Source organism: Meleagris gallopavo, chromosome 3 (genome assembly GCF_905368555.1).
Source record: "Meleagris gallopavo chromosome 3, MGAL_WU_HG_1.1, whole genome shotgun sequence".
Taxonomy (NCBI): Eukaryota; Metazoa; Chordata; class Aves; order Galliformes; family Phasianidae; genus Meleagris; species Meleagris gallopavo.
The window spans coordinates 61,911,710-61,934,912 of NC_139406.1; the positions used below are offsets into that span (position 1 = coordinate 61,911,710).

The 23,203-nt window shown below is 39.1% G+C and overlaps 1 protein-coding gene across 1 annotated transcript in view; it reads right to left on the bottom strand.

Moving 5' to 3' along the window:
* SLCO5A1 (solute carrier organic anion transporter family member 5A1) overlaps positions 1-23,203 on the bottom strand; it is a 73,607-nt gene that overhangs the window by 42,481 nt on the left and 7,923 nt on the right. The window contains exon 3 of the mRNA XM_085221232.1: positions 1,809-1,941. Within this exon, the coding sequence (XP_085077358.1) occupies positions 1,809-1,941 (133 nt within the window). The remainder of the gene's footprint in view (positions 1-1,808; positions 1,942-23,203) is intronic.

Below are 23,203 nucleotides of genomic sequence, written 5' to 3' on the forward strand. Positions count from 1 at the left end.
CTTGGCTACGCAGCACTTCCCTGCAAGGAGAAAATGTCACAGTCCCAGAAAATAGATTTCAATTGAATGAAAGTCAACACTTCCAGAGCACTCTGCAACCAGGCAATCACTAAGTAGCAAGGGACAAAGGACCAGCAGGCACACCATTAGAGTCACAGTTTTAATAGATAATGTTTTCAAAAAAAAAAAAAGAAAGAAAGAAAAGAAAAAAAAATGAAGCACAGATGCTCTGAAACCACTGAACTATCACTAGAAGCCACCACAGATCATGAAACTTAATTATGAGAGATGTGATAGTAGGCAACAATGTTAAGAAAGTTAAGAGAAAAAATATAGAGAGCCAAAACCAAAAGAATAATACTGGAACACCCTTCAGCAATAGCCAATCCACAGATTTAACAAGCATGAGGCAAAAAGGAAACTTTGAGTGACTTTTCTGAGCTGGACAGAACACGGCAACTATGACAGCCGATTTCCTGCCCTTCCTTCAGTCCTATTTGTATCACTACTACAGGCTCCTCTGTGAGCTGAAACTGAAATCACTAAGATATCTGTCCAAATGATATTAAACCTTGTAGATACATAAAATCCATTTAGTAGTTTAACATAGCATCTTCCAAATGCACAAACAGAACTCTGTCTCACTTGCAAGATCCGGCACAGTAGATGTTCTCAAAGCCTAAGAACAGGCAAGGCTGTATGAGGTGACCCCTCACCACTCTTGCTCAGTGGCTACAACCACTTTTGTAGGATATCTGGGACCCATCCCTGGTAGTCACTGTTCTGAGGAAAGGAAGCTGAACTTGTAATCCATGAGCAAGGACAGGCATTTTTCTGGCTAATCTCTCTTATAAATGTAGCCAAACCCAGCTGTAAACCAACAACACTGGTAGTCCATCTGATGCAGAACAGAGATTGGTGCAAATGGCTTGATAAGTAGCTCACTGATACACTTAGAAACATGTGAAGCATAAGAATTTTAATAAAAATGCATAATTTTTTGCTCTGGTTCAAAATCTTGTACTCAAAATTAGCCGGAGTGCTTCTTTAACACTGCAGTACATTCACATCATAGATCTTTTCTGTGAGATATAAATGAGAGCACAGAACCACTAACCCCAGAGTCAGGTTAACCAAGCACTCAGGTTTCTTTGTCTCTCACTGAAAACTCATCCAAACAGTCCCGTGCATCAATGCTCTTGGGCTAAGTAAGGCAAATAAAGCAGTGATAAATCTTCAAAAGTCTAGGAACACTCCAAAGAATGAATTTTTCCACATCAAACTGTGAAGATTGATCACTGGAGGTTAAACAGAAGCAGATATGGTCTGACTGAAATGTCATTGTGACAAGTACTGTGCATCAGATATGAAACTGTACTCTATACCATACCAGGGTCAAGAATCAGAAAAACCCTATCAAAGACATGCTGGAAAGCCAAAGAAGGGATGTATCCAGCCTCTATTGGGAAGGACTCAACCCTAGGCAGCAGTGATCTCAAAGGTCTCCTAAACATAGCAGTATTCTGTCCTGCTATTTCTGTGCTGAGTGCTGTCAGTCAGTACCCACCATGTCAGGCAGAGCAGCTCCTGGCACAGCCAAAACAGGAGATTTTTCCATTAAATGTGCACATATGTTTCTGTGGCAAGCATTTCCTCTCTGTCAACACCTAGCATGCAGTAATCAATAGAAATCTCTTCTTCCTTGACTTCTTTCCGTAGACCTAAATAAGCCCTCAAGGGATACAGTTGCCCATCCTACCTCAACTCCCTGTTGGCAAGAGTAGCCCTGAAAAATGCTTGACCCTTACCAGTTTCCAATGAATCGGGGATCATTCTGGTCAATATAAACAGTTGTCCTAGGATCAACATAGAAACCAATGAGAAGTCCTCCCAGTAAGTAGCCAGCTGCAGGACCGAGTGCTCCCATGACATACATGATGGCTGAGGAAATAAAAGATCCAAGTTGTAAATCAGTAAAAAAAACACTTCGTTACTCATTTGCATGTAAATTAAGGATCCAAAAGTAAAAGATGTCTCATCAAGCAGAGAATTTTGTACCCAGAATTTCCTTCAAAGAAACAACAACAACAACAAAAAATCTTCAAAGGCTTTACATAAAGCAAAGTATTAATAAGAAAATCACTGTTTTCTGCACATTTTCAGTCAAATTACAGATGGAAAAGTACATTATTTTGGTATTTTGGATAGGAAGCATATATGATTTTGACAATATTTTTCAGCATTTGTAACATTTTCTTTGAATAAAACATAAAATTTGAATTTGAAACATTTGAAAAAAATTTGAAACATAAAATATATTCAACAGTAAGCAAACAAAAAAGCAATGGATAAAACTTATACAAGGCAGCAAAGCACAAAGTACAACATTTCAATATAGATACTATCAGACTAATACTGGATTTAAAAGAACCGAAGTTCAGACATCAAATATTCCAGTTTTTGGAGATTGACAGAATAACGTTTTTATTCATGCAGCCACCGAGTTGGCCCTGTTGTACACACTGACAGCAACAGAGCACATATACCATATTTCCACAGGACTCTTTCCTTGTTCAAAAGATTTAAAATTCTAATGTTATTATTAAAGAAACTTCCTAATTTAAAAAGCTAGTTAAATGAAAAATAAATACTCACATGCAACAATGCAGGCACTTATTTTACAACACCTTCACCATCTCAGTGCTGGATGAAAGCAAAATCTTTATCGCTTGAAATAACAGAGTGGACTCCTATCTGCTATGCCTTCTGCAAGATACTCTGTGCAGAGAACCTCTAGTCCTCATCCTTCAAATACCCACACCTGAGAAAGCATCACAGCTTCTGTTTGCTTGCATGCCTGTGCAGTCAGGAACAAGGAAGAGACAGAGGCAGGAATAGACTACAATCGTGTTTCAGCTTGGTGTTGGGCTGAACCTCAACTGGGCTTGGGAACCAGGAAACCCTTCTGCATCTCTCAGTGCAGACAGAACCGTGAGACAACAGAACATCTGTTATTTGCTGACAAGAACCAAGCACTGAAATTTAGAACCCCTGTTTCCATTTCCAGTTTTTGAATGGCGGATAATTTGAAGTCTGTCAGTTGTCTTGCCCTTAAACTCCATCAATTTTGCTTCCTTCCTTTTCTACTTCTGCAAAACCCGAGTCAACTTTTGATCTAAGCCAAGGTCAGTTATCACAACCCTAAATACGACCTTAAGTATTTTTCAAAGACCTTTCTCCTATTCTCCATCCGTGGTCACAGAGTGGTCCTGTGTGAAGTCAGGAGCTGGACTTGATGCTCCTTATGGATCCCTTCCAATTTGGAAAATTCTGTGATTCTATGATCTGTTTCCCTCCTTAATGCATGCTGCAGCGCCCATCCCTTTTAGAATGTTTCTATCCCATGCATGAAGGCACGAAAGACCCAATAGATTATAAGGGACAATCTTTGCTGCACACTTGCCTGTCTGGTACCGCAAAAACCCCTGGCTCCAGCAGCACAGCAACACAAGTGCTGCATTCTCACTACAAAGCACATCAGAAGAGACCTGGTAATCTAATCATCTAAAAAGATCATCCTGGCTCTGGAATCTCCACCTCCACATGGTTTCAGTGGAGCAGTCTGCCTCCCTGGTAGACCCTGTCCTGTTTGGTCCCACCTTCGATCGGACAAGCACCTAGGGCTTGCAGCCACTGAGGGAGCATAATAGAGCTGTAGAAGCCCACCTTTCTGTGGCAGCACTTAGAGCAAATTATATCTCACAGACAAAATAAATGAAATCATGAAATCTGCCTGATTAGACCAAAATACCTCATACATTTTCATTTCGTTTTAAAAGAAGAGAAAGATGAGAATAATCTCAAGAGTAAAAGGGGCTGTTTATCAAGGACCTATATTGCAGAAAAAGCATCGCAAAAGCTACCACAAAGGGTAAACTGCCTGCATAAAAGGTATTTTTCATACTACAAATTTATTTATGACTTTTAAGTTGCTCCTTCTAAATCACATTTTCAATTTTTACGAAGCTGTAATTTGAAATAATTAGATTTCTCTAAGGTCCCTTTTGCCTAATGGTTTCCAGAACTGTGTTCACGACTTAAATTTATTCCAGCCATGTTCCCTTCTGCCTTGATTGCAAACAATTCTTTGCATGTGTAAAATGCTCCATCACACATTATAACACCGCCACTTACCACTAATAAGTGGTTAAACTGCACAGCAACTGTTACTTGTATAATTCACATCATAAGGAGAGGGGAAAAAAAACACCCACCGTAATAAATTATGTTCAATGAATACTTTCTTAGAAAATTGTTTCAAAGAAGTACAGTAAACTCAGGTTTCTAAAAAGTTTACAGAGAGAAAACACAAAGGGAGTAAAAGAGTGACCTAATCCATTCATTTCAGCATTCAGAAAAAATACTTACACTGCATCTATTCAACTTCAAGTCCACCACTGAAACAGGGAAAATGCAGCAGCTGCTTGGGCTCAGCAGCACTACTCAACACTTGTGCTATGTTACACCTGGTAACTTCGAAGGCTGTTTTTATAAGCAGAAATTTTGTGCACTAAACATAAAAATAAGTGAACACTGTGTTCCACTAGAGGAGATGCTGCTGCTGACCATTTCAGAAGTTTTTTTCTAATTACTATTTGCTGCTAAATTTTTTTTTTTTTTTTTTACTTTTAGTACAGCTTACATGGTGTATTAAAACAGCATGTATTTAATACAGATAACATGCAACATTGTGAATATTTCAGAAAACAGGGATATCCCACTTCTGGTTCAGGGCATAAAGGAAACCATAAGCTCATGAGTTCCACAACTGCTATTTTAGCACACTGCAACAACTTCTTCATTACTCAGTAATGGTCACAACCAAAGACCAGATACCAGGTGTAGTAAATTGATCCCGATTTCTAAATAGGACTAAAGGTGGAGTGTGGCAAGAAAAGTATTCTGACATTTCAAAACGAGGTACTTGACAAAATCTGCCCCAAACTGCTAAACTTTGCTGTGAAAATGAAGTTACCTCCAATGTATGGCCTTAAGTTGAGCCAGGGGAGGTTCAGGTTGTATATTAGAAAAAATTTCTTCTCAGAAAGAGTGGGGAGACACTGAAACAGGCTGTCAAGGGAGGCTGTAGAGTAATCATTCCAGGAGGTGTACAAGAAATCGGTAGACATGGCACTGAGGAATGTGGTTTGGTGGCGTGGTGGGCACTGGTTGATGGTTGGACTACATGATCTTAGTTGTCTTTTCCAACCTTAATGGCTCTATGATTCCAGGAATCAGCCAGACAGACTGCTCTGGGGCCCTGAAATTCTGGTCACAGACTCCGTGACAATGCACCCTAAAGCCTGAGAATATTGATTCCCAAGCAGGCCACCAATATTACCAGATGATACAGAACGGAAACTAAATTGTAAATAGATTCAACCAGGGCGTCATCAAAACTGAACTCTGTTCACAAACAAAAAGTTCTGCAAACAACTGTTCCATATTTTTTTCCATTTTCATCACTAGAAGGTCTCGAGGTTTTGGATGGAAAGGATCTGAAACACTGCAGTAATGTAGAAACACTTTCTTTTCAGCACCCTGCCCAGCACTTTAATTTTAACAGAACTAAAAAACATTTTTTAACAAGGAACATGTGCTACTGAGCCAGTCTGCACAACATTAATTGCATGTAGGGAAACCTTGGATGTACCTCTTAATGCCTGAGTTACAACCTTCACAGGTTCTTATATTTGCAAACGATCTTCAAATCTTCTAGGTCAGAAAAGAACTATACTATAAAGTAGCAGTAATATTTCCGCATGATAAAACAGAAATCATGTATATGTTATATGCTATAGTTCTGTTCCAAAGAGCAAGTAATCTTAAGAAAATAAAATGGGAACAGTATTGTAGCACATTTGGGCTACAACGGCCATCTAATTCTCTAGTGGTTGATTTTCACTAAAGTGAAGAATTGTACCTTTCAGAGTTACTGTATTAGCCATCTCCACACTCAATGCTGGCAAGTCTCTCAGCATGTTCTCAGGGAATACGGGTGACAAAGCACTGGCAGTTCACCCATCCTTAGCTGAAATATGGCCACTTGAGAAACACACACGACATTCAACACAATCAGCTAAATCTGGATCTTGAAGAAGGTTTTTTCCCAGAAGTTTGTCAAAGCTTGCTGCTGCAGTGATGTAGGATCTTCTGTCTTCAAACCAAAGCACTGGTTAGTCTACTGAAATTACACTGTATTTAGAAAGATCATTTCAAAAACAAAGATCTTGCATGTTTTTTTTAAGTCCCCTTTTTCTCCCAAAGACTCAACATTCTGGGGAGGAGATCACATCAGCAATCATACCTCATTCTCTGGGTAAAGCTTCTCTTCAGTTTGATCAGGGACAGATTTTCCCAGCCCTCTCAAACCTGGTATTTCAGAACATAGTTCTAACTCCTAGTTCAGATTCACTTAGTTAAATGCTTATTTGCTCCTATGATACCCAGCCACGGATACTTCAATTCCTTTGACTTTTTTTCTTTTTTTTTTAACCTGAGGATGTCCTCTGCCTCACTGAGTATACCACTGGCATGGCATGTTATGTCAGGTGCAATACTGTACCACCCAGTCTAGGTTTACAGTTTCTACTTACAGCTGGCTATGGCTAGTTTAGTCACAAACGTCTATCACAGCTAAGACTCTAGGTGAGAGAAAAAGGAAGTCAAAGCAACAGTAATTGAATTACACACGGAATTTACCTACCAAATAAAAGAGAATTAAGCAATATCATTTTTATCCATTGAAAAGTTTACCCTAGGACATGTTCCAAGGAATACTTCCATTCTGACAAAACAAAAATATTATCTACTGCTTCTGATCATAGGACTTTCTTCTTCCAGAGAGGAAGAATCTACAGAGACCCTGTTGTAGCAAAGCCACTGTGATTACAGTAAGATGGACTGAATCCTTCATGGGTCTAAAAATCCCTGTATTACAGTACATGCATAAAACAACATGGTTACCAAAGGTATTCTTTCAATCTACTCACACAATAAAAACACATGTAAGCAAAGGACATAAAAGTATTTGGAAAGACCCCTTGCTCTCCTCCTATAATGACACCAAATGCCAACCAGCCTCTATGCATTTTGAGTATAAGGATACATATCCCTGTGGCATCATAAAATGCATACCCCTTCAACTTTGCCTTTCCATGTTAGTAATTCCTAGTACCAATAAAGGTAGCAAGCACCATGTTCTGCCTAAATGAACAGAAAGTCCACAGTAGTGGTCTACACCAGGCCATCTGGCTCCTGGGTTCTAGACAAGTTACTTTGGTTTAAAAAGTAAAAACAAAGTAATATATTGCTCAGTCCCCTGCACTGTGTGCACTGTGTGCACACACATCACCTCACGAAGTTTAGCACTGGATGGAGAGGAACATTTCTGAAAGAATTCACTGTTCCAGCCTTGGCAGCACATCACCACAGTACAACCATCCACTTCATACATGCGTAAGGCAAGCAGAATTTGATCTTTATTCTACTTTAAATTAAAGTTTAGAATTTGCAAAATCCTGCAAAATATACAGCGCTCATTTTGGAGGGATGTTTTTGGCTTTTTTTTTTTATATGCCTTTTTTTTTTTCTCCTGTCAGGACAGTAATGCAATTTTGGTAGATTTTGCAGGATACTTTTTTAGTGAGATACAGATATAATCTTTTTTTTATCTGTAGATTTCAAATTTTTACTCCGAAAGATTAACTGCCACCATAAAATGAAGCTGTAGATTGGAAAACAGAGATACAAAGGATAAAATGAATCACCTACAGTTACGTAGCAGAGTGGAAAGGCCAGAAGTACAATTTACTTCCCCAAAGCAATAACTATGTTCTGCCTGCTGAACAGCATTCATCCTGAAAGAACAGCAAGGGAAGAATAAAAATGACTCAAAAAGAAAACACCCACGAATTCCTAAGTAAAGGCCCGTGTTTAGAGGTTACCTGTTTACAAGCAGAGGAATGAGCTTTAATAGAAATGACAAGATAAGTTTATATGACTGAATTATCTCTATGTTGGGAGATTTAGAGGGCTGAATATTTACATGTATGTAGTTCCATACCTGGGAACTACAAGGGGATATCTGTTCCAGTCTGGGATTTTGGTAATGGCCTTAAGTTGTGCCAGGCGAGGTTCAGATGGGATATTAGGAAAAATTCCTCAGAACAAGCAATGAGGCACTGGATCAGGCTGCCCAAGGAAGTGAAGTCACTGCCCCTGAGGTGTTCAAGAAACATGTAGATGTGGCACTGAGGAACATGGTTAGTGGGCACAGTGGGGAAGGGCTGACAGTTGGACTAAATGATCTTAGTGGTCTTTTCCAACCTTAAGGATTCTACGATTGTGTATGCAAAAGAAGCACTGTCATGGTACAATAGCATCCTCTCCATTCCTACTGCCAGCGTGTTTCCTACAAGAGCTGTGCTGTCACTGAAGAAATGAACAGCAGGATATTCCTTCACAGTAGGGAGCAGGTCCTAATTCAGCCCCAGCACAATGCTGGCAGGCAGAGGCCAGGATGGGGAACACATCCGAACCTCAGCCCAGCACTACTCCATCTCTTATGTCCCAGTAGCAGCAATGAAGTAGCAAGGAACAAGTGGAAAGCTTCCAAAGAAACACCGCTCACAGTCAAAATGCACACTTATTTCCACTGTGGGTGAGTGTAGAAGAGAGAAGCTAGCCAAAAAACATAACTTTTAACCACTCTTTTGAGCCTGAAGAAAGAAAACAGAGAGTACATACGAGCAGAAGCCAAGAATGGTTCACAAAAGCCTTGAAGTCAGGAAGTCACACAGTTCACTTCCTTCTTTTCTTCATGAAAACACAGCCAATCCTACCTATACATGCTTTAGGATTCTTTCTTTTATGTGGTTGTTTGCTCAGAAAAAAAAAAAAACAATGCTCAAAGCATTGTTGTGTATCAGCTAACAAAGTAAAGTTCAAATCTTTAAATCATTTCCTTTCAAAACGTATTAGCGTTACCACAACTTTAAGTCTATCAGATCCAGGGTTCCACAAAACAATAAACAGAGCAAGAAAGCTGTTCCACTAGCTAGACTTGATCTTTGTATAGAAAATGTTTGCTAACATTTTTGCAAGCAGATGCAACAGATCTGAGAAACCCCTTTTTAGAGCAGCATGGCCAGGGCACCATTTTACATGCCTACCACACAAAATTAAATGAATGAAGCTTACAACTTCATTAAAAAAATTAGGAAGTTAAATGAAATACTAATATGCCCAATGACTTGCCAATGTCAGATGAAAAGCTTTAAACTCTTACTTTTCTCTCACGTACTTGTTACTAAGATATCACTTGTATCAAAACAGCATCAATACAAAGCATATAAAGCTCTTATTTCTAAATTGTGTTATGCTTTGTATTCTAAGAGTACAGTCATTTTCACAGGATCCAAATCCAGTGTCACAAAAAACAGGGAAATAAGCCCAATCTAAACACACAAAAATGAGCTGCCTATCCCTATGTGTACCTCTCACACATGCCACCCCTGCAGTCCTGCTACACGTCACACACTGTGCTACAGAGCACAGCACTCATTAGATTACACTACTGATTATGTGCATCCAATGCAAAATTTTAAAAAATTGAAAATACCAAAGAATAAAGGCTTGTACTTGTGCCATGCTATCTCAGCAGTAGAGAAGCCTGGCTTGAGAAAAGATTGCCCAATACAAACTACTCCAGTGCTTAAAATGTGTTCTTTAATTCCTCATTTCTCATGAATTTCTACGTAATAGAAATTTGAAGAGCCAACTGCAGATTCCTGTTCTTTGAGATAACTTTGTTTCATTTAGAAACACAAATACTACACCTTTTCTTTTTCTGCAAAATCTGACTTTTCTGTCTTTATATTCACTTATAAACAAACATTTGCTGGTACATCACCGAGCACTTGTGGTTATTAAGTAAACATAGGAAAGATAAATCTGCTGCAAGAGCTTAGTGGAAACAGCTGAAATTTCATGTGCAGTTTTGAAATCAATGTGGTTAACCAAATTTAGACATCATGCACAAGAAAAATCTTGGATCAGATAATTAACCATAGCAAGCGTTATCAGATTTTAAACAAATTTTAAGGGAAGAATTTTTCAGTTGACAGCACTACAAAAGCACACACTGCTATCTCTGATTCTAAGCATATGGAAAGCCCCACAGATGTACACGGTTTGCGTGACCAAAGATGAGCTTGTCTCTACTTGCATGATCAGAACCAAGATTGAAAAGAAAGATGCTCTGACATTCTTTCCACAGATTAAGAGGTATTAGGCGCTTTAGGTTCCCTAAAGAAACATTTTTACAAAACAGAAGTGTCAACAACTACTTGAATGCATAAATAAGAGAAAAAGCAAAACGGTCTTCCTTAAACTTCTGAGGTGTTTTTCCATGTGTAGGAAATATTAATGTGGAAATGCACTGTTACTGAAATTTAGCTCTCAGACAAATACACAGACTACTTGTGCTGGATGCAACGAGAATTTCAAAAGATGAACTGAAACCTAAAACTTCGCTCTTAGCTGTTTTTCTCATGGAAATCAGAAACTTCCACATCTCACCTCCAAATTTTTCAAGTCTCTGTCAGTATGCTGAATCAAAGACATAAGATAATGACTCACAAGATGACCACCACCTTTGAGCTCCCAGAATCCAACGTTTCAAAAAAAGCACATTACTTGAGATGTTTTCTTCTTTGAATGTCTTTAACCAGTGAAACTAGGCAAAGATATCAACCACTCTGTAAATACCTACTGAGTGTTCCCTAAGTCCCTTCCAAATTCTTGACCTCTCAGCATCCTGAGATTACCTTCAAAGAAATGTCACAGAAGTAATGTACATTTCCATACAGAAAATGATCTACCATATATTTAGTTATTAGCCTAAATTCTAACCAAGCTACTGCTGTAAATCATTTTTAAACTTTCATCTCCAAAGTCCAAGTAATAACTTCTTAAATAATTTGTCTTATTTCCCATTCATTCAAATACTGAAAGCTAGTGAAAGTATTATTCACTCAAGCAGGATTCTGTAAACTAGTGGGCTACTCTCACGAGGCAGGCAGGCGCTTCTGCCATATTACTCAGCTACATTCCTCATAATAGGAATGACGCTGAAGCTGTCAGCTGCCTTAAAGAGATATTGGAGCTGCTCCTTGACTAATAGTCATTGTTTCCGTTCAGCCACGTCAAGTGGGAATATCTCATCTCTGCCTTTTAATTGCTTAGCTTTGTTTTTTTTAATTGTTTGGCAGCTGAATGCGCATGCACATACATTTAACTTTCATTGAGGACTATTCCCAAGAGTAACTTCAAGTGTACGCTTATGGACTCTGCTGATCCCAATCTCTTCAAACAAAGTTTCCTTCTTTAACAACACTTCTAACTGAAGTGGAGAGAGGCTGGCTTGTTCATTTGCATCTCACCTCCTCTTATTTGGATTATCATAACTGTAAAAGAACAAACTGTGAGGGCTGAAATTTGGCCTCAGCAAGCAGACCTTACCATGTAGACCACCAACAAGTAAATGTAAGAGATTGCAGTATTTTCAAATTACGTGATCTTCAAGTTGCAGCAAGAAAACTTGGGTGCACAGCCACCACATCACTAGAACCCCAGAGGAGTATTTCAGAATACTTGCACCTGTCACATTTTACATCATGTTCAGGCAGAGTGAGCAGACACAAATATATCATTCAGGTCTTCCTGTTTTGGGCAGGGAGGGTACACACACTCCAGTGGGAACAGAAGAGAAAAGGCTGATGAGATTTTTTCAGGCAGAGGACCAGATTTGAGAAGACGACATCATGCATCCAGGAAGAACAAGGAATACTTGCCAATTTCTTAGCAAAATCTACACCTTAAGTACTTAATGTCAACAGATATGGGTTTTACTGGTTTTTGTGTACAAATCAGGTAAGGACACGCAAGTTTGAGATTTGCATCGTAGGACACAAATTCTCTAAACTGTGCAAAAACCAGACCACTTCTGCCTATTAACTGAGAAAGAAAGTGAGAAAGACTAAATATTCCTTGAAACGAATATTTGACTATCTGTTGATAGTCAAAGAATTTCTATACACATTTATTTTTCCTTGGTCCTACCAGTAAGACAGTGGAACAAAGATGTAAAGAAGGAAATTATTTCAATCATTTTCTCTCACAACTAATTTCCTTTCAGAAATTGGTTTATGCCTAGGAGGCACAGGTTAATTACCGAAAATCCTCGTGATTGCTTTTCCCTCTGCTACCTCTACCTAATAGATAGCAAGGAAGGGCAAGCCAAATAACATTTCTTCTTGTTTTCCTTGCAAATTCTACTTACATTTTCATCTTTCAACTGAAACAACAGGAATTACAGTTCATTACTCATATCTGACTGAAAATCTGCCTGTAAGCAAAAGCATATTATTCCAGTAATTTGCAGATGACCTTGTTAGCTTTATTAATGTTCATTGTGTTGCTAAAGAAGTTATTTTTCTACATTCACAAAAAAACTAAATCTGCAATATCCTGAATAAAATAGTATTAAATAACAATTGGGAAAGTGAAATGCACAGCCCTATACTCATATTTAAACCATGTTGGGAATATTAAAACAGGATGAAGACTGAAAAAAAAAGATTGTCATCTGTATGTATGTTATAAATACTGGAAGCTATTTATTTTGGCTAAAGAACAACATCACCGTTTCATGAAAATCTACGAAGTATCAAAAATTACCCTTTATTCTCCTAAGAAGCATTGTTTAGTTATTATCACAAAACCTCAATTACACTGAAATATTTGTTTCTGGAACAAAACCTGAGTTTTGGTTTCTGGATATGTGTCCCTCTCCATCCCCATGACCCCATAGAGGAATCTCAAGACAGGAGTGAGACTTCTTTCACATCTCTGTTCTGCTTGGACTTAGAGTTTTTCACTGCAGCACTAAGAAGAGCAAGAAGCAAAACCAATTTCTTCCCCATTCAAGCAGTCTCCTCACCAACAGCACACGGACGACGAAGATCTCAGTTTGTCTTCTCTACCACTACTCACAACAAAAAGCTTTTGGCTTTCACACAACAGTAAAATCTTCTTATGGCTCTAACCACAATTTCTAATAGAATTCAGGTAAAAGAATTAAAACCACCTACAAAGAGATGGTGCTTAGCCAGATCTTCAACCACCAGATAGCCAAAGGTAGATATTCAGAGCCTAGAACATAGAGCCAACTAACAGGTCTTGCAGGTCTAACATGATGTAAATAACAGGTTTTGCGGGGAACCCAGTCTGTGCCAAGCCTGAGTGTGGACCACATGGCCTCATGACAGCAAAATAGAAGAAACTTCCACATACCCACACAGCAACACCAACTACTGGAACTGCTGTGAGTTTCTCAGGCCCTGACATTGATTCAGTGAAAAGAGTTGCTCCAGATCATGATCTAATACCCCTAATGAAGAATCACTTCAACAATACTTGTGACGCAAACATGTGCTGTTCTGTCCCACTCAATGGGTGATATTGAAGATCTACTTTAAAAACCTGCACAGGAGCCTTAGTCTCAACCAGAGTGAAAAAGCCATTCCTCTCCTTGCTGAAAAGCCTCAGGAAATTAGTTGACAAATGGGTTATCTTCATCCTTTTGCAGACATCCCAGCCTACGGAGAGATGCCTACAAAAACTGCCCTATAGCGAGTTAATGGGTGCCCCACATAGAAATGAACTGTTCCCAAAGTACCCTCACACGCTTGAGACAATCCCATAACACTGGACACAGAAACAACAAGTTGTTGCCATTGACAAGGCCATGGTCAACTTGGATAGATCAAAGAATGTGAATAGCCAGAGATCTGAAGGGAAAAAGAGATGGGAGTCTCTACAGAATCATAGAGAAAAAGGAGGAATATGATCTTGCAAGAAACTGAAAGGAAGAAAATTAATTTATATTTTTTACTTTAGAGACAAAGTCACCAGAAACATAATTTGTTACTAACTGATTCTATAAATAAGTGAGACTGCTCACAGCTCAGTTGGGATCCTGAAAGAAATGAATATTCATCTCATGGGGAAAAATAGATATCGACATGTAAAGTCAACAATCAAATTTAAAAAAATTAAAATATTTGGGTTTTTTATTACTAGATAACGTGTTCTACATATTTTGGTTTGAATTTGTGTGTCAAATAGTTGTTGTTTTTTTTTAAATGCTAGTTTATATTCCCACATAAGAATTGAAAGTTAATACAGCATAAGTTAAACATTTCACCCTTATCAAATATAAATCATTTTATCTGGGTGAAAAAAAATGACTGAATCAATATATTCCAAAAATCAGATTTAACTGAGTAATAATTTGCCAGAAAAAAAAAAAAAGGCATCAGAATACTTTAATTGGTTCAACCAAATGTCATCATTTAAACACTGAGTGCAGCACTGAGAAAGTAATTACTGTTACAGAGGTTCTCCTTAATGATACTATTATAATTACATCTGCCTTCCTTTTTAAGATATAAACTATAACTGTGATTTAGGACTCCATTTGGAGCTCATTCTCTGTCAGTAAGATATGTTAATATGTTAATAAAAGACAGAAGTGTTACTAACTTACAATGTTAGCATTTCCAAGAAAAAAAAGACATATATTACAAGAATCCTTCCAAGACGTTTCAAAAGCCCATAGACGGAAAAATGAAAAATTCATAATCAGCAGTAATTATTTTCACTGTTTTGATACCTACTCAGCTGACACGTTTTGAGGAAAATTGGCCAATGTGCTTTTATTTTAGTTGTAATTTTTTAAAAATCTGATTATTCTGTTTATTTCTTCTTTTTGTGAGTAGAATGAAGCATGGCAGTTTTGTTTCTCAGCTACTTAGATCAGTAAATTATTAAGCACATTGTTATTTTTCATTAGTAAAAGATGCTCACACACTTAGCAAACACGTGAAAATCATAGTGCCTAGAGGCTATGGACAAATGACTCTCAGCCAACTTTAGGCACACTTCTGTAGCAGTAACTTTTTTAACAGGATAATTAACTGTTGGAGCAATATTCCTAGGGAGGTGGCAGGCTGTCTGTAACTGTGAGAAGTTCATTTTAAGTTAAATGGTTTTATGGATACAGAGCTTTGCATAGGGTTAGCACTGTAATGAAATCTAATTCAACAGATGTCAGAGCAATTGAACACGATAGCCCTTTCTGGCCCAATAAAGCATGAAATTACCCCACATACTCTCCTTTCAGCTCTATCACAGTGGACTTTACAGACACAATCATCCTTAGGACAGAACGATTCCATGAGCCAATAAAGTTCTTTACCTTCCTCACCAAACCACCCCCAGATATCTCCAAAGTCCTTCTCCAGGTAAGAGAAGGAGCAGAGCTGGCCCCATGCTCATTACATAGTGCTCCTGCCCATCAGTTCAGTCTTTAGAAGAAGCCTCACAATGGGTGTGCTCAAGACCAGCTATAGCTCTCCAGGCTGCATGAGTTATTTACATCAGGAAGATCCTACTGGAAGACGATTACCCTCACACATGCAATCTGCAAACTATCACAACCTTTAATCAGCTTAGCACAGACAAGTTAGGCTTAAGTTTGCACGGAAGATTAAATGTGAGCCCTAAATCCCATGAAATTCATTGAAAGTTGGGTCCCTGACTTACTCAGGCTCCTTGGAACATCTTTATAAGCTCAGTTATTAAATTACTCTGACAGACAGAGATTTACAGGGAGGTCATCAAAGAACGACACAGGAGAGTTACCTGCAATAACCAAGACAATTTTACTGGTGGTCTCCACAGCTGGCAGATCACAACCAAGCACAGTCACAATCCACTTGACATCCTTCCACTCTATGGCAGAATTTTACAAGTGACAGAAGAGAGATGATTTTGCATACTGGTGGATCCTAACTAAACTTCCAGATTCAGACTGAAAATCTGCCCACAAAACAAATGAAAGCACACAGTTTACAGATAGGGGGAAAAGAGTAAAAATAATGACCAAAAAAAAATCAGCATCTAGCAAAGAGCAAATACAAAAGATATAATACATTTCTATGTTTACGTAATAGCTAACCGTAGCTGTAATCCCCTGTCCAATTTTAATAAACTATATTGTAATCAGGTCATTTTATAACAGTATAAATTCAATATCAATTCAACGCAGCATTTCCAATATTTATTAAGATGTATTTATTTTGCTTCTGAAGGTATAATGTAAAAGTAAAATGATCAAATACCAAAACGTCACCAATTACCAGTGTGGTTTAGTGGGCATGGCAGGGATGGGCTGGTGGCAGGACTGATGATCTTACTGGTCTTTTCCAACCTTCATGATACTATGATTCTATTTAACACATTCCTTTCTATCATCTAATTTGCATATTAGTAATAAATTTTAAAAATTACTCAAAGATCACAAATCTACTTTTGCCATCACTGCTGCCAGTGCACTGAAAGAGCACTAACAGATCAGGCATAACAACACAAGTCAAAAAATGGTGTCTACACAACTCCTGAGACATGCAGACCTACAGCCTACTGCTGCCTCTGACACAAGTGAAGCTCCTCAGCTATTTCATACAGCACATCTCAGCAACACTCACACCGAAGGCAGAGTCACAAACGGCACAGTAAGTTCAAGGAGTACACCTGAACTTTGAGATGCCTCTTGTAGGGGTTTCCTCTTCTCCACCACATAGTGGCCCCGTCCCATCCCTGGAGTAACTCGTGACACCAGACACACTGACGTGGCAGCACTGATGTATGGCACACCGAAGGAACACACAACCTAGGGTTCAATTCTAACCTCCTAATCTGCAGAATTTGTTGTCAGTCACATCACAGCTGCTATTTTCATGCTCCCTGAGCAGCACAACTACAGCTAGCACTATTTTGCTCACTTTGCAAGCACTCTGCTGAGATTCTGCTGAGCCTGAGACAGACGTACAGAACCAAAACTCTTTTTGGATCAAATGTAGTTAAATCACCATCTGCTAGCTCATATAACAAACCATTCAGGCAACTGTTTCTTTCAAAACAGAAAACTGAGAGTAACACAGTACCATGGTTTTAAAACACTAAAACTGCTGGGAAAAGCTTAGCAACTGAAAGATCAAAACACTGCAGTGAAAAACTAGCAGACAGATGACAGCAAAATCAGACATTTGTTTTCAGCAAATACAGCTGAATAACCAAACAAAAATATTTCTTCTTAGTTTCACACACATTCAACTGTGCAGAAAATTCCAACAGCTCGCCCTTCCTCCTCCACAGGAGAAACAATTCAGAGATACCACATTAGGCTCCTATCTTTGGAATATTTAGCACAAGGCTGATGGGCCCATAATTCAGAATTCAACCATTAATGTTCACTGGCCAGACCTGTAAGCCATTACCACGGTATTAACAACATTCAGATGGAGAGTCCCTGAGGACAAAGGAAATGAAGTGCTATGCACTTAAAAATCCATTCATAATAGGAAAATCCAAATGTTTTTGTTCAGCTTTTTTTCTTGTGACGTTATCGTTAAACACTGTGACTCTAATCCAGAACTTTGATTTATTCCCTGGAGAAAGTATAGATGAACTGTTTTGACATGTTAATCTTTGACCATTCAGTAAAGCGCAGTAGGAGCACTTAAATCACAATACATTCAAAACCGGAATATATTTAGCAACAGACAATTAGCACAATACTGCAATTTTATATAAAAGTTTGCTCCCAAAACTGAACAAGAAAGCTGTTCGTACAGATAATTGCTTATCAGTAGAAGAGGTGACACAGGGCTACCTAAACATAGGTAATCTCTCAGAAAAGCCGTGAGAAGCCTGTGGATGACTCCATACAGTTATACAAATTCTCTGTGATACTGAGTACAACACAGAATGGATTGTGTCAGTGCTACTGCACAGATAGCAACTCAACACAGATTGTCTTTTATTAGCACACACTTCTGAAACCCCTCAGGGAAATAATTACAAAATGCCAAAATAGGGAAGCCTGAAGTCACAGGCCATTCCCAATGAGAGCAAATGGAAAATTTCTTTCTCTCTAGCCTAATCTAAATGTCATGAACGAGGTACTGGATGAAAACAGGAGGAAAGCAGTGGTCCTCAGACAGGGACGTGACTATTTTACAAGAGCAAAAGAAATTCAAAATGAGTAACAAGAATTGAAAAGTAAAAACGCATTTCAAAATGAAAACTCAACATTTTTCCACCTTAAGTACTTCTGCCATCAAATCCAGATAAAGAAAATTGACATGAGTTCCCAAATTGTTTTCACAATGGAAAAAGGCACCTGTTTTATTTTCCCCTAGCTGGCTTGGTGAGTTGAGAAACTTTTAATAGATACCACATGCATTTTCATTACTTCAGATTAATTAAATTTTGTACAAAAATTCCAGGAGGATACACTATCTGTTTAAGAATGAAAAAGCTTTACAGATCTGCTCCTGCTCCCACTCAGTATCAGGTGTGCCTCATTATCTTCAGAGGGAAAATGCACATGCCTACAGTTAGCATTGATTTATTAACTCTTCTCAAAAGCTTCTCTAAATCTAATGTTCATTGGATGCCAATCTTCAGAACCACGGGGCCAAGACAGCAGGAACTCACCATGGCTCTGGCCTTCAGAAGCACGAACACATTAATACTAACTAACTGCCTCCAGCCCTTCCTTTCTGCTCTGAATCCCCTTGGTGCACAACTAATTGCTTCTCCCCCCAGTACACACTTCTCCTGGGCCCTGCTGCAGAGCAGCCAGCCTCATGTGTTCTAAATCAGATGAGCAGCTCGGAGACAGGAATCCAGAGTGTTCAGGGCTTTTCAGGGTGCCTCCGAAGGCAGCTGAAGTGTTTTACGCAACCTAAGTGATCTAGTTTTTCTTCAGCTGAATTTCTTATATGAGGAAATAAGCTGAATTACAAAAATAAAAATCTCTGTGGCCTTTTTAAAGCGAGTACATCAATTAGAAACATGAATAGAGAGGTCTTGATTGCAACTGACATTACTACTGTGAAACATTAATATTTTCAGCTGGAGAGAGGACTTTAGTTAACATAAAGATTAAGAAGTAACAAGGAATCTGGGAGATACAAATGACAAATGTGTTTGCCAAAAAGCGAGCCCTGAACTGATGACACTGACTTGTGCTCTATTATTACTTGCTTCACAATCCCACGTAAGAGGATTACTGTCTATTTTGGCACTGTGTATAACAAGAATATACAGCATATAACCAAGGGGTTGTGCTAAGGGACTGCCTCGTAACATCACTCCCACACACACAGTCTCTAAGGCACAGCTCCCACAGCACAAAGCAACCAGCTGTCCACTCCCCAAGATCCAAAGAAATGGGGGGGAAGGGGAAGCAAAGAAGTCAACAAGCCTTTGGGGTTTAATTCAGTGGGAATGCAATATAACCTAAATTAAGGGCAGAGTTGTATTATTTTGTAGTCCTCTGCATGCAAAAATAACCACTCTGCCCCTTGTGGTCCACCTTCTATTCAGTACCAAAGCAGCAGAGAGTAATCTGAAGAGCAGCTCTGAGAGTCGCAAGAGCCGTGCTACCATCTCTTCTAATGTCACACTACTAATTCTTCTAATATCCCTGGACAGGCTACGCAGAGGCATTAATCCAGCTCTAGAAGAGTTGCTTAACCCAAAAGTCATACTTCAGAGAAATCTTTATATTCAGACCACAAAGAAACCCATCTGAGCATCTTATTAAGGTAGACATAGGAAATTCACTACATTCCTAATATACTACACAATTTTTTTTTCCCCGTCAGGCACAATTCAAACAAAAAGCAGCTGGCTCACAGTGTAGGATGTCTATCTGCTAATGTAAACCTCATGGCTATCAAACTTTTCTACCATGACCATCCATCAGTCCTCCCACTGGCTGTGCCAGTTATGTCTTCTCCTCCTATGAAGAACTTGTCAGCTCTGACCCCACAGATAGCAAAATATTTCAGTGTGCTGACCTGGGCAAACAGTGAAATGTTATTTCTCACATACTGAGAGAATGTCACCCGAAACTGCAACATTTCTTCCTGATCTTTTCCTCAAGAGATGTACAGAAATAGAGTATAGCTCTGAGAGACAAAATATGGGATTTTCTTGAAAGCATTGCACTGCTTCAGTCCACAGAATGCTCTTCTTCTGCAGGTTTTAAGTTCAGAAAACGGAGGTGCAGAGAAGGATGAAAAGAGGAATAAAGATAAAGGGAAGTTAAATACAGATCATAAGCAGTTCATTTTCACCATATCCAAATAGTCCATTTTCCAGTGAAAATAGTGCTATTTAACCAAAGGAGTAATAGCTGCTCTAACTAAAACAGGGTAGAAACTCTTTCAAATACATTACTTCATATATTCTTCTGTTTCTCTCTTGTACACTGAATCTCCTACCCTTACCACAGACTGAAAAGGCACAAATGTAAGGAACCCTTCCGGCACAACAAGTGTGAAGGCTTTTTTCAACTCCTTTCATGTTAGCTGGCTGGGCAAATACCAGACAATTACTTTCACCTCATTTCTCACATAAGGCTGAGCTCAAGTGCATGGGCGCAGTTCCTTTATCCAATCTTTTTTTGGTCTTTTTTTTTTTCCCCCGCTCAAGGTGGAATGATTCCCTGCTTGCTGTGTCCTGGCTTGCTTCTGAATGCCCAAAGCTGGAGCTCTTATCCATAAACTGAATAAGAACAAAAAACACCCAAATCTAAGCAAAAATCATAGAATCACTGAGGTTGGAAAAGACCACCAAGATCATCTAGCCTAACCATCACTACCATGCCTACTAAACCACGTACCTCAGTGCCACAGATCAATTGCTAATACGTATCAGGTATAGAAAGAAGCCAATGCTAATGAAGAAAGGTCTTCATTTGAAATTCTGCATAGGCTCAGTTGTAGAGGTACCATGGCACCAACACATACACAGAGATTCCAGATATCAAAATACTGCAATTGCACAAATGCATCAAATTCATCCCTCAGCTCTGCCTTAAAAATTATTTACGGTATGGCACTGCATTACAGTGATGCAGTGCTGGGTTCAGAGCACCTTTTAGACTGTGTGTAGAACAGTCCTCTCATTATAATGAGTTCCTCTCATTATAAAGCAGGTGGGTAACAAAGTAACACCCATTTGTATGGACAACCCCAAAAGCTCACATTCTGCATTCAGTCATGCATTAAAAGAAGAAACTTAATTTTCTGAAATTCCTATTTTTAGGCCAATTACACAATGTACCAGATAAATATCTCAGCTTGTGTGCATCAGCACTACCATACTGCAGACTCAAAACCTCATGTGTTATCTCTATTCCCCTATGACTACACAATTTCTCTAGGGATATCCTCACTATTTCTACCACTCAGCAGCTGCATTAAATCAAGTTGATGCAAATTGCCCATCAGTTTTACAAAATTTAGAATCTGCAAAATTATGTTGCCATCTTCTATATAGGCAATTTTTTTTACCTCTTAAAATGGGAATTGGTGGTCTTCTTGCAGCTGACTTGAGCATCGCTACTAAACTTCTTTTTCCCTCGCTGGAATAAAGTAAGGAGCAGAAACATAAAAATAGATTAAAATCAGAAAATGGCAAACTTTTCTGATTACTCTTTTGATATCGAGGTACCAGGGGTGGGTAAGCCACGTTCTGGGACTCACTGGCAGTATCACCTCCAGCTCTTCCCACCGTAGCATGGTGAGTCCTGTGCCACTAGCAAGAAACCCTCCCTTCTCCTTAACATTTCCTGGCTTCTCTTCAGCCTAAAGAGCATCCTCATGAATTTCTCTTGTATTTGACCTGTGAGGCTCTGAGCTCATTCCTTTGGGACTTCTGATGTAAAAGGCAGTGTTTTCAGCTGTCCGATATATAGCAAAACCTACCCAGACAACAGCTCAGCTGAACAGAGCAATTTCCCTTTAGGGACAAGGAAAGCTTGCTATATAGCAATCTAAGATAATATCTTACAGAGTATTTCCTCTAGAGATATGCTTGGGACACAAACGAGGCTTGCTTAGCACATTCTGTGTGAGTAATCACAGGTCAAGCAGCCTCCACAGAGTGCTCACAACTCTTTCACTATCTGCTGTGCTTTATCTACACACACACATTTCTTTAAAGGACTGCTGAGGAGGTCCAGTATTCAAACTTCAACCTGGGACTGAAAAAAAGAAAAAGGAGAAGTGGGAACCTAGGTGTAATTTAGAGCCCTTGGCTTCAGGAGCACTCTGGCACCTAATGCATGAAACCCAAAGGAAAACCCAAAGGAAAACACCGAGCAGATCTGGGAAAAACTTGGTGGTAAACTATAACAGCAAACACCAAGACCTGGCCAAATATCCACCAGAGGATATACGCAGCTATTATATGGATCATGTGAAATATTCTGACTCCAAAGAATATAGTTTAACAAATCCAGAAAGGAAAGGATGCAACAAGGAGAATCCTTATGGGATCTACTTTTATCTGTTAGAATAAATTCACTGAAAACAGACACATAAATATAAAAAGTAGTCACTAGTCTAACAAAGAGCTGACTGAATTCAAACAAATGGAGAGCTGGGAGCTGGTTCCAGAGCAGCACTGGATGTTAAGAAAATGCTGAGACTCCCAAAGCTGTCACTCCAGACCTGTAAGCATTGATGGGCACAGAACCCAGGAGCAGAGCTATCTGCAGCTGAGGTCTTGCACACGCTGTTAACTGAAGCAAGCCTTAAAAAAAAAAAATCAATAAATACAGGCAGAGGGAAAATGGAAGGGATCAAAAAATGTCCCAGCAAAGCGACGAAAGCAAAGCAAAGTGTACAGGAAAATGGAGAGGAGAAGCATCGTGGAACAGCATAGGAGAGTTTATCTTCCTTCAATAATTTTCATATCAGCTTGTTCAAATCACAGGTATAAGTATCCATGGTTGTGTTTTTTTCCCCTAATGGCATCTCCTCCAGATTCCCCAGCAGACAAGTCACAATGGAATTCCCACTGGAGTGCAATGTTTTCCACCATGTTATGTGTCTCAGTGCCAATCAGGAGGTGAGAACTGGTGCTTGGGATCAGACTGCCAAGTGCAGGAGCAGCACATAGCAGCACCAGAGCTCTGTGCTCACACTTCTCAGCT